This window comes from Falco biarmicus, chromosome 4 (genome assembly GCF_023638135.1).
Source record: "Falco biarmicus isolate bFalBia1 chromosome 4, bFalBia1.pri, whole genome shotgun sequence".
In the NCBI taxonomy this organism is placed as follows: Eukaryota; Metazoa; Chordata; class Aves; order Falconiformes; family Falconidae; genus Falco; species Falco biarmicus.
Window position 1 is genome coordinate 55126745 of NC_079291.1, and position 12686 is coordinate 55139430.

At 44.3% G+C, this 12686-nt stretch overlaps 1 protein-coding gene across 5 annotated transcripts in view; it reads left to right on the top strand.

The window, feature by feature from the left end:
• The window catches only part of PRKAG2 (protein kinase AMP-activated non-catalytic subunit gamma 2), a 222620-nt gene that overhangs the window by 101220 nt on the left and 108714 nt on the right, over positions 1 to 12686 (top strand). For 2 of the 5 annotated variants that reach the window (XM_056338757.1, XM_056338759.1), the window contains exon 1: positions 5874 to 5994. The exons of the other annotated variants lie outside the window; for them this stretch is intronic. In XM_056338757.1, the coding sequence (XP_056194732.1) occupies positions 5889 to 5994 (106 nt within the window). In that variant the 5' untranslated portion in view covers positions 5874 to 5888. Of the gene's footprint in view, positions 1 to 5873; positions 5995 to 12686 lie in introns of those variants that run through there. 5 annotated transcript variants of the gene reach the window in all.

The window sequence follows — 12686 nt, forward strand, 5'->3', positions numbered from 1 at the left end:
GGTTGAAAGACTTTTTCTTTAATTTAAACTGAAGGGGATATTTTGTTCAGCCCTGCAATGCCCATTTTAACTTTAACATAATCTAATTTGTTCCAATCCTTCATAAGAAGGAGTGAGGAAGCAGGAAAAAAGGAAGAACAAGAAGAGGACAAAAAGAGGTTTGTGATGTTCCAGTGAATCCTGTCTCTTTGTCAAGGTCTTGTGGATGGATATGGTTGAAAGACTTGATAGAAGGAAGACGAAAGAGAAGCAAGAAGAGATGAAAAAAGCATAAGTGGAAAAATACTTCTAAGGAACTTTATTGCCTCTGCTATTTTTTTGTAAAAGTTACTGCTGAGATGTTTTCCTTTGGCTGAGAACTTATTAAATTTTAGGAGTGCATTGTCACACCAGACATCCTGTACTTGCTGGATCAAATACTGTTTTGCTGTTCTGAGCACAGCCAGATTGTGGCGTATATAAGAATGGCTCCATTTTTCACATTACAAACTGAAATTGCTGAAGAAGTGAGTGCTGGAAACATATGCACCACAGTTTATTAGTAGGATGTGGGGAAATGATAAAATTATCATTTGGATAAGATCACAGTCATCAGTCCCAGCTTATCGGTCTTTTGGGGTAGGTGCTCTGAGCCTGCAATAAAGTGTTTTTCTTACTAGAAATCACCAATATGCCAACACTACCGTTGCTGTTACTGCTATTCCTGCTGGTTCATATTATGAGCTCTGGAAAGGTAGGATAGAAAAACATCACAAAGACGCCAGGATGTAATTTATAAGTAATTTACCAAGAGTTCTGGGGAATCTAGTGTGCACCTTTGGGACTGCTAAAAAGTAAAATTAAACTTTCAAATTTTTCAAAACCAAATTAGTGCCAGCCTGACAGCTTCAGAGATCGAAATCTTTCTTAATGCACAGTGAAAGCAGCATGAAGTAGTATTAAAAAGGGGGATAAAGACAAAAACTCATTACAGTGAAACACTTGGTTATGATTATGGGAAGTAATTGAGCCCAGCTTGGAGTCATAAACTTGCAATTCTTTTATGGGGTGTGAGCTAGACTTGGACCAGATGGAGAAAGTGGTAGTTTGTATTTCTCTTTGAAAATGCAGGCTGCATGCTCTGTTCTACCAGCCTGCACATAGTGTTCGGGCAAAACAGGCTTTTTGTTATTGTGCATTGCATCACTTGTAGTGTTGAGCAGGTTTTTTTTAGAGCAAAGATCTCTTTTACATATTTGTTTGCGTGTTATTTTGAAATATTTTCCAAGTTTTCTATTTATATGAAATACGGTTGCAGTTAAAATCAGTCTAGTGTTTTGAGGCTTGTAAGCATGTCCCAGCACCACTGACAATGACAGAAAATGTTTAGTTTTGCCAACATCAGTCTGTAGAATTTAAAAAAGAAAATTAGAAAAAAAACAATTTAGGAAAATTTTTAAGGACAAGGCAGAGAAACATGATCCATTTAGAAATGCAAACGTGATTCATGCTTTACTTTTCTAAGTGTGCAACTGAACTTCATTTGTTTGAGCAATGACAGAAACAGAGGGAATTTTGCGCAAGGAAATTCTCAGCAATGAGGAAAGGGAAATACTTGGTTTTGCTGATTTGCAGTCAGAAGCCAGTTGAAGTGTTAATTGTCACTAAGGGGATACATATTCTTTTTAGCCTTTCTGTTTTGTGCTAAATAAGCTCTTAAATTTCAAGGAGGAAAGCACTGTTTTTTCCATTTTCACATGAGAATAAACCCTGGTAGGACTAACTGGTCCCTGTTGCCTGCCCCACACTTTGCTGCTGCATTTGTTTATCAGGTTAAAGCTCCTATTAAAAAAGCAAGTGAGGAGATGGTTAAAAATACCAACATCTGAAGTATTTTCACCACAGCACAGAATTTACACCTCTGTGAAATGGATGAATGAGTTTGCGTTTCAAAACTCTGACGTCTGGGTCAGACACCCCATGGTGGCTGCACTTGCTTGGTGTGATGACATTTTCCCTATTTCCTGTCTGGTGATCAAATCTGAACACTCAACCCCCAGTTCTACCTGGCAGAACAAATCTTCACATTGCATCCAGAAAAAGGAAGATTTTTGTTATGTTAAAGCCTGAAGAGCCGTGTTAAATCACTGCGGGGTGGGGGTGGGGGTGGGGGGGGTACAAAAGGTGCGTTGGTCCTGAGATGGAGAACTGAAAAGAAAGAAGCATTGAGAAGAGGCAGCCTGGCCACAGGGTTGGATTGGAGATGACTTCTGCCATGAGACTTCTCTCCTTATGTGGCCCTGTGAATTAGTGAAAAATAGAGCAGAAGGATGTTTTCCTTTTCTACTTCGTATGCTGCAGCCTTCCTTTGTAAAAAAGCAACCAGGTGGTTTAAGGGGATGGAGGGCTGGCATGAGCAGGAGAGGGCACTGCTGGGTGGCTTGGGCACACAGGCAGCTGGTGGGCTAAAGGCAAGAATTAGTAAGGGAGATTTCCAGGAGATGTGGGTCATCTTTTAGCTCTACAGACTTTTTCAGGCTCTTTTTTTGGACTTGATCCTAGATCATCAACGTAAAACTGTCAGAGAAACAGATGAGTTGGGACAAGAGAGTGGTGAGGCTGGAGGCTGGTTGGTGAGTTGTCAGTGTAGAGGCTGCTGTGAGGCTCTGGTCTGGCCGGCTTAGCAGATACAGCAGGACTAGGGAGACATTTCAGACACATAAATGAGTGTTTGTTTGCCTCTTCCACCCAAAATAGTTTTATTAAGTGGCCCAATGCTTTGTACCTCTCAGAGTGAGCATGCATGTGGTTTTTGGAAGGGATCGGTGTTGTCCTCATGCAGCTCAAGAAACATAATATGCTATAACTAATTTGGAAGACTTTAAAGTAGCTTGACAAGAGTCCATTTCGTGGTTGTTTGAAAGGGATTTGTGTTTTCAGTCTCCAGAACATAGATGGCCCCAAAGGAGCTCTTTTGAAGCCCAGCTTTTTATTATTAGTTTTATAAGATCCTTCCACTGGAATCATTAAGACGATGTAGTATCTGGTGTAAATGTGCTAGTATGTGTTAGACCGTTAGCTGTGGGAGACAAAATTATCATACTCAAAGCACTTAGTGCTTTTTTTAACAAATTGCTGTGAAAGTCAGTTGTTAAAGAGCGTTGTTTCGTTTTCTGGTAGCTCTGTGCAGAAACATTACGGTCTTGCTGATTTCCTTAATAAGGGGAAATGAGCCCTCCTGGTGCAATGGCCCTGCTTGAAAAGGTCATCAGCAACTATTTATCCTTGGCCTCTATCAAAAAGAGGGTTGTTCCCATGCTGAAGCAATACCAATTCTTATCTCATTAAAAAAGGATTAAAATTTTTTGGTTTCTGAAGACATTAAGTCATTCTCAGCAGTCCTTTGGCCACTGAAGAATGAGGAATGCTTTTCTAAGGAGGGGAAACTTGAAGTTCAGATTGCATTGGTGCTGTAGGCAGTGCTCCTTGTGTCTTCGGCCAAGTAAAGACTGGAAAGGGAACTGGATAACTGTCTTCAAATATGTCAAGGGCTGCTCCGGAGCAGAAGGGAGCAATCTGTTCTCTGTGCACATGGTGAATAAGACAAGAAACAGTAGGCTTAAACTGCAGCAAGGAAGATCCAGTTTTGCTGTTGGGGACCTGGTTTTCAAATGGAAAGGACTGCGGAGGTCACCACTGTCATGGAAGCAGGTTGAGAGCTGGCCCATGAAGTGTGCATATGGGGAGAGCCAGAGCTCGCCTCACTACAGCTACAGTCTCAGTCATGGTGGCATCAGCATGGCAGAACGAAGGGAAGGGACGGTCAAGATGAAGCTTGCAGAGGTAAATGTGGTCATACGAGGCCATCTGGGCCGTGAAGAGTCTGACACTTCCTAGAGCTACCTTAAAATAAATATTTAAGTAACACTGACGCCTTCCCCTGCCAATCCTTCGACACTTCGCGTTGCTCCAGCTGCCTCTCCTCTGTGCTGGGTGAACAGTCAGCCTCAAGGGAGGGGCTGGAGAAAGGGTTTTCTGAAAGCGCTTTACTGACAGGCTGTTTTATGCAAAAAATTGTTATTTGGTGAAGAGCACTGGCCTCTTCACTTGCAGAGCTGAAACAGAGCCACAAAGGTGGGGGGGTAAAAGAAAGTAGGAGGGCAAGTCAGAGGGGAAAGGCTGGGAACAGCCTTAAATTAATTATTGTGGTTCCTCACTTGGATATCAAGGTAATTAAGTGTCTTGTTAGTACGTTCGTTATGTTGTTTGCTACGTGGATGAACAAAGGTACCCTCTGTACCGTCTTCTTCCACATTCTCCAGAGGATAAACTGAGTGAAGTCCCTGGTAGCTGAGGATGGCAGAGGAACCTGATGTCATCTCTGCTCCTTCTCTTGGAGCCCCTGAAGTCCTGGGACATCCTTGCACTGATGCCTTGGAGACAGCCATCATTCTGAAAGACCTGAGCTTGTAAAGAATCTGTCTTGATAAAGGTCTTTTCTGCAGTATTCATGGCTGTCTTTTCTTTTCCTTTCTAATGATATTAAGTCCTAGGAGAAATCATGGGCACAAAGAAAAAGGCATGCTTCTTTGCAGAGGAAAAAGGTGATATGACCTTTAATCCATCTTAGGAATTAAAAAGATAAGTCTCGCATTACTTATATAGGGTTTGATTTTTGAAAGATCTGAGCCTCGAGTTCCAGTGATGTCCAGAGGAAAAGCTGGTGCTCTGTGACTTTAAAAAAAAAGCTTTTGATTTAAGAGAACATTTACTGTAATCTTAGGAAGGTTGGCTACAATAGTTTGACCATGCCTTGGTTCATGCTTGCAACCCTTTCCAGCTGTTCAAGATCTAGCCCACGCTGATGAACCCTTTCCTAAAATAAACAGCTCTAAATGGACAGACTCAGAGCTTAACATAATACACCCCAGCCGGCTGGGATGAGCAACAGCCCTGTGAATGTTTGTCTCATTGAAAAGACCACGAGGTGGATTTCAGTTGTGTTACAAACAGCTGTCCTGGGTGCATTTTGCTTTGCAGACAGCAAAATTGAATGGAGCGATCCATGCAGAGTGTATAGATATGCATAGCACAGGGAGGGCATGTCGCTAGAGAAAGTCCAGCCCATCATTCTGGCTACAGTTTCCAGAAAGTATCAGCCTTCTTTTTATGAATTGGCAGAAGCTCATTCCCGTTAATTCATTAGTCATTAGTTGCAGAGGGCCGGGTGCTTCGGAGCTCATCGACGGGCAGCTGGACTATGCTGTCGCTGCGAAGACCCAGCACACATGAATCAAAATAGTTGGGTGATGTCATGTCACAGTGCGAGTGTGCCCGGGACGCTCACTGCCAGGAATTGTCTGTCCAGGGGTGGTTTCCTTTTACAGCCTTTTTAAAGAGTCATCATGCTGAGCTGCACATGACAATTCCCTTCAAGAGGGCTTGTGGCTCCTTTGCATAGTTAGTATTTTTTAAACGCGGGAGCTTATCAGGCGGTTCCTGACCTTTTCCGCATGAGCTGACCCGCTGGGAAACATTGCTTCAGCCTCCAAGGCTTCTGACGGCTGACGGACAAGAGCTCTGAGGCTGCAAGCTGGGCAGACTTTGAACTTCTCCCTGTGTCCACAGATATTTGCAGGCGAGTTACTGTACACTGGAATTAAGACTGGAAGCGCCTGGCGTGCGAGGTTTGGCAGCCTGCTGAAGAGCGGCTTTCCACGAAGACCACAATCAAGCACCTCGGAGCTGAACCTCCCGCGAGCTGGACTGTTTTTGCAGCCTCACGGTCTTTCTGGAGCTTTATTTTCTCGCACCTGGGCATTTGGTGTAAGCGACACCTCGCCTTGCTCCTCGTGCTGCTTTTTTTCTTCGGTCCTGGGCATGATCGACAGCTGCTGCCACGCGAGTGCATGTTGCAGCTCATGAAGCGTTTCGGTAGTTTTAGAGGGAGCAAGAAGAGAAAGGAGCAGTATAAAAGCTCGGAGAGACGCCAGTCCGATCCTCGTTGCCTGTTTGGTAGGGACCCTCTGCGTTATCCATCTGAAAAGGAGGGATATTGGTCTTTGGGAGAGGGCAGCGAGTGGGGGATAGTGAATAATTGAGAACAATTTTGTGCTTCTCGATTTCATTGAGTGAATTGTGCAGTTGTTGAGTGGAGGTTATTTCTATATTGGTTTGCACCGGAGATGAACACCTGAGCTGACACCTCTAACCACATCAGATGTAACCTTTAGGAAGAGTGATGGTACAGGGAGCGTTACAGTAAACACTATGAAATACATTCAGAAGGGGCTATAGAATAATGTTACTTTAATTGAAGATTAGTAACGAAATGCGAAGTTAGGGCTAACATTGTATATTGAAAGATGAATTTTAAGTAGAAAAAAAAATGCGTATCAGTCTAACAAGTAATGCATTTAAAAACCTGTCTTTCTGATGCTGCAGTTATCCATATAACTGTTTGAGTTGCAATTAAGGACCATTCTTGTTTAACGACAAGATTTTCCTGGTCACTGAATGTTAACTCTAGTACAGGTGCCGAGCTGTGCCTGTTGGAGAGTATCTGTGTGTCATATAGGGATCAGCTGGGCAGGAGGCAAGGGGTTTTCCAACAGGATTGGGCTGTTTTTCTTAATAAAAGTGGAGAAATAAAATGTTTAATGCATTTCCTATATGGACTAAAGGTAGCTGGTTTACAGCTCTGTGGTTCCCTGAAGGCTGTGAGTGCTGCTGAGAGATTCTGTCCTGTGACTAAGAGGTTTAAAACTGATGTTATACTGAATCAGCTGCATAAGGAATGGTTTAGAGAAGCTGATTTGTACAAAGGGTAAGCAAGGCTCTGTTTTACTCTCTATCAGTCTGGAGTCACTGTATTAAACCCAGCAGAATGATGAAGATATGAGTAGTATTGGACCATATGGATGATACAGAGAGGTACATACAGATTTAGTGATGAGGAGTTGCAGTTGGTGGATGGGTGGCTGCCCAGAAAGCTTGTTTTTCTATTACTTCATGTTTTGCAATTTATTCAGTGGTCAGTTGTGTTGTTTTTCAGGTGTCCTTCTTGCAAATGCTTCTCCTTTTGTTCCTGTTTTGTACAGTTAAGTGTTTTTAAATCCAAGGTACTATGCCTTATTCTGCATTCCCTTAAACGCATCTGAGGGTTTCTGTTGGAGTGGTAGTAAGGTCAAGGTGATGTGAATAAGAGATGACCCAGGTCTTTGGAGTTCCAGTGTCAGCAAGATGCGCAAAGACAGGTAACAGAGTTTATGCAAGAAGGGGGGGAAATTTAGATTACAGATTGAGCAGATGTAAAATTTATTCCCAGATTTCTAACTAAACCCCCTAAATTCTCACCTGGGCAGAAACACATGTGTGATTTGTTGGCTGGTAGTTAAATGGCACTTTGAGCCATTAATTTACCCTTTTTTTGTGGTTCCATCAATGAGACCAGGATAGCCAGTATCTGCAAAAGGATTCACTGCTGGATGCACCAAACATAGTGTTGCAAGTCCACTTCCTCGAAATCTAACTCAAAACCCCATCCTTATCTTCCTCTGCAGAGAAAATAAGTTGTCCTGCACCAAGAGTACTGGGTATATGAACTGTAACATTTGTGACAGAGTTATAAAAGAAAGTTGAAATTGTAGTGCTAGAAATGCCAAAAACTGTGCTCCTCCTTATCCTCATTCCCATTAATCCAGCTCTGTGGCCCAGCCCAGTGGTACACAGACAGCATTAGTCAGAGTTCTCTGCTCAGTAGCTACTCTACAGACTTTGCAGATGCCATTCATGTAAGAGCGTGACCAGGTCAGCTCTTTCTGTCATGAACAGAGAGCTTCCAAGTTGCAAGAGTGGGGAAAAAGCAAATGAGATGTGTCAGGGTTACTGCGTTCCTTGGATGCTCTGCCACGGGGATTGCCTCTGCCATCCCAGCAGAGTCTGGATTCCTTTCAGGAAGCAGGTTAACACACTTGCAAATGCTTTTTTTCCCCCCACCAAATGGCCTTAAGTATTTGCAGGAAAATGTCTAACCAAAAGCTTTGCATTGTTTTCTAGATCGAGTCTGTATCTTGTAGCTGTTCGGCCTTGACAAACCCTTTCTGAGGAGCTCTCAGAGGAACCACTGGCACTCAGCAGGTTTTGTAATCGGTATTAGTGGCATGCAGGAGTGCTGGGAGCAACCAGACTTAGTGGCTCATCAGGTTCAGTCACACACTGGTATATGCCATTTAGTTGCCATCTACCACCAGGGATGAGAAATGAATGACAGCAATCCAGCCTGGGCTTTCCCACCCTGCTCCCCCAGGGTGGCTGTGCTACCGCTACAGCCTCCCCGTTGCTGAACGAGCTTGGATTGTATTCAGAAAAAGAGTGGAAAAGGGAAGAAGAGGAAAAAAATACCCTGATGCCCCAAAAAGGGTTGCTCTGTCACCTGGGCTATTCGAATCTGGAATTTCTGGGTTTTCTTTGTTATCTCTGTGAGTGCTTTAAGGAAAGAGTCCTCCCGTCATCGTAAATAGGATTGGGCCAGTGCAGCTACCCATCTTCCCAGGGGTAGATACTATCAGGCAGCTGCAACTAGAGTTACCAAGTAGCCATTCTTCTATCAGTTGAGCTAAACCCCATCCTTCCTCTGCACCGATGAAGAGCTTTGCATCCTGGTAGAGAAGCGGAGGATGGCATTGCCAAGGATGGGCATCTCTGTAATTCCCTGGATCCTTACAGTCCTTTTGTGCCAAGTGAACAGCAAGAGGAGACCCGAATATGGCCAAACAGAAGCAGAGAGCATGCAGAGAGGGGGGAGAGAAAATCCTGGACAAGCACCAGGAGCAAAGAGAGCAGGGGGAGCTGTGGGGCAAAGGCAGAGAGCCCTCAGCTTTGCTCTGGGAGAGGAGCAGACAACAGAGAGAGCCTCGAAGCTTGAGCTATCCACCCAACAGCAGGGAAGCTGATTTATGCAATACGATTTTGCCAGGGCTGAGGATGCAGATGACCCAAAATTTCTCCAACCTCCAGAACTGCACAGTTCCCTCCTTCCTATTGCAGTTGCTGCTTGCCTGTGCAGCGTTGCTGGCAGCTTCTCCACCTGCCAGTTCTTGCCATGGACCAATGTGTTGTAAACAGATAGGCTCTGTGGCATTTCTGAAGGGGACAACTTTTTGGCCTGAGCAAGGCTAATTGCTCTGCCCTTTAAAGGACACTCTCTATTCCTTGAAGGATTGAATGACACATGCAAAAGGTATAATGTTCAAAGTGTTCCTTCCCTACCCGAGCTGTGAGCGCCCAGGGAAGGAACTGCTCTGCAGCACAGGTGGCTGCCATGACCCTGGGCACTGCCTTGTGCCCAGGCATTTAGCCTCAAATCATGCAATTCGGAGACTTTTAGCTGCATGGAAATACCCAGGAGCTTCTCCTCACCCATGCTACTCCTCTTGGGATTTGTTGCTGTGGATTTTAATCAGCAGGGGCCAAAGCTGAGCCCAGACAAGCCAGGTCCAAGGGGCTCCAAGGAAACCTCAGTGCTGCCCCTTGGCCCCTGACCTGTCCCACCTCAATAACATTCTTGAGGACAATTTCCCTGCCAGCTGTTATAATTAGGTGCAAATTAGGACTACATTAGGAGTGAGCCTGCTGAATGACTCGACCCCAATACGTACATATGCAACATGCCCTGCCAGGTGCACAAATCAGGTGGTCACTGTGCAAAGGGCAGAGGCTTGTCTCTGAGTTGCTCCTTAACTTGCTGTAGCCACACTGGCGGCACTCAGTGCATGTGTTTTATCTTGTGTCGCTGCTAACCACTGTGGGATGGAAGGCTGCTGAGGCTCTAGAGATCTGGGAGGTGCCGTTATTTTAGTGTATCTTTAAATACTCAACCCAGCGGCTTCCCCTCTCAGTCAAAAACTCAAGGGGCTTCTTGCATCACTTGCCATGGTCCTTCCCAGACCCCTGGAGTTGGGTGTGAGTGTGGCTCATGTGTCAAGTGGAGAAATTGTACTCTTCCTTCCTGACAGCGGAGATGTGGTGACTGCATCAGTGATCACCACGTGGAGTTAACATGCCATAGGATGTGACCAGCTCAGACGAAAGTCAATGGGCAAGGACTTGTACCACACCAAAGAGCAGGCGGTTCACAACCTCTCCAAGTGCGAATGGAAACCCAGGGGATACTTCAGCCTGGCTCACATCACCATTAATTGGCACAAGCCAGGTTGCAGATAGTTGCACTGAGAACAGGGACAGAAAACATGTGGGAGGAGGATGGAGAAGTGATTGCAGAAGGAGAAGGGACTTGATCTCGGGCTCCTCCAGCCTGGGGAGCTGCAGCTCATTCAGCGCTTCGCCCCAAAGTGGGTGATGCTGCTTGTGGGAGGACTGCAGCTGAAATATTTATTTTTCTCATTCTGGTGGGATGTTTCTGTTATGAGGCAGTGGGGAAGAAACCATGGCAAAAATATTTCTGGAGAAGTGAATGAGAGTGAGGGGGTCGCTGCATGTTCCAGTGGCTACCATCAACAAACTGAAAGAGCAAATTCCTGTTGCTTCTGAGAAGCAGCTTAAAACCACCAGTATCAGAGACTGGGCACGAGAAACTGAGACCACTTTGGTTTGTTAATGATTTTCTCTACTGGTTTTCATGCTCTGTTGAGCTGACAATGATTTTAGAAAATGTGCAGCCCTGGCTGATCAGTACCAATTAATCTTGTACTACAGAGAGCTCCGAGACCTGGAAGCTGTGAAATTTCTATGGCTGGTTGTCAGGAAGGAGAAAAGCAGTGACGAGCCTGATGAAAAGTTTGAGACTTTTTATTTTGCCATTTTCTGCCTCCTTACAGTTACTGTGCTGGTGCTTTCTGGCACATCCCAGCTTTGCACACAGCTTTGAAGCGTTTTGAATGGGGAGAAAAGGACTGTGCCCATGAAGCAGTAGAATCAGCAAGGTATTTTCAAGCAGGTACCCATAAATTCAAATGGTTATAAACCCCAGAAAACGTCCACTGATATGGTGGAAATTGAAACAGAGGTATATTGAGCAGAGTGCTTTGCCCTGAAGTCTTCCCTTGCTCCCTCCCTCATGCAAAGCCCAGCAGCATCCTTCCTCTGCAGCCCTTTGTAGGCTTAAAGAAGGTGTAGGCTTTTTGTTGTCCAAGAATCCAAATTCTCCAAGTAATTTGTTTTCAAAGAAAGTTATGCTTGTGTGAAGGGCAGGTTATACACGTGAAAATACAATATGTTCTCAAGGCACAGGTTTACAGATCGGTCCTGCAAGTGTATCTGCCCACCGACACCAACACTTTTCCCAGTCCTGCTCCAGGCCACTCTGCATCCCATCACAAAGTCTGATTGAGAATATCTCTATTACTATAAATGTCCAAATTATTCAGTGTTGATGTGCTGTTGTGAACAACGTGGTGGGTGAGACTAACAGGGCCAGCCTCCCTTTGGCAGGCTATTTTACAAACTGTACAGGTTTTGGGCAGGGAGAGCTCCCATCTGGGAGTAGTCCATGTGGTTATGGCCCTTGTTGGTGCTTGTGCGTGCAAGTATTTGTCCCCCAGGCACAGCAGCGGCATAGAGACTTTGGGTTTTTACTGTCTCAAGGATACTTTTCTTTGATTCTGGTGCTATTCAAATGGTGTTATTTGGAACAGCAGGATGAATGCTATTCCTGAAAGACACAGAGAAGCTAAAAGCAAATCTTGGGACTGAATCTAGGTAAAGCTGTGAAATGCAAGTATGGGGAGGTGTTCATTGAGGTGGAAAAGGAGAAACTGAGACAGAAGGAATCCGGACACTGACTGTGAGCAAAAGCAGATGCAGACACTGCCTGTTTCTGAAAGCAGATGATTTTTATGTATTTATCAGGTTTTCCTTGTTCCGTCCTCCACTTCTGTTATCTGCAAGTAACAGGTCACTTCTGATATGTATATGAGGCTGAAACACTGTCTCTGTTACCTGGTGATATAATTAATGATCTGATTCATTTCTGAGGTGAAAAGAAAATAATGGAGATAAGGCTTTTGTATATGACCCCTCAGTTTAATGAACACAGCCTGGAGTGCCTTCATGATGGATGCTGCAGGGTCACAACCTACGTACTAAAAATCACTGCAATCACTGATTTCCATGCATCCTCTCTCATCTTCATTGCACCAGCTGGGTGTAGCGTAGGGATCATTTTTTCCCATGCTTTATTCACTGTACTTTTCAAAAGTTCTGACTTTCAAAAGAGTATCTTTCTGAGAAGCTGTTATCCTAGGCTGACTTTCTACTTGATTTGAATGTGCTAAGCTAGACCACAATTTATTTATACACCCATGCATCCATATTACAAATCCTGTTGCCAGGTTTTAAAAGCAAATTTCAAGCCCAGATCTGTTTTCACAGCCTAATATTCTACTTGACAGTAGCATTTAGGTAGTTGGGTGCCTTTGTTTAATTAGAAATCAATGTTTTGGACTATTGACTCCTTGCTCAAAGTTTCAGTGAATTGCCCAAGAGCGCAATTTCAAAGATGTTGTTAAGGCAGTTTGTTTGTCAGGTTTATTGGATCAGCAAATCCCAGGAATTACCAGGATTCAGCTGTTTTCTACTTTCACCTTTATTCTTGTCCAACCTAAAAGTAGTTCAAGGACTTAAAAGTGCTCATAGCGGCAGGATTTAATGCCTTGAAATTGTTTTAGCCATTTTATTGTCATTACGGA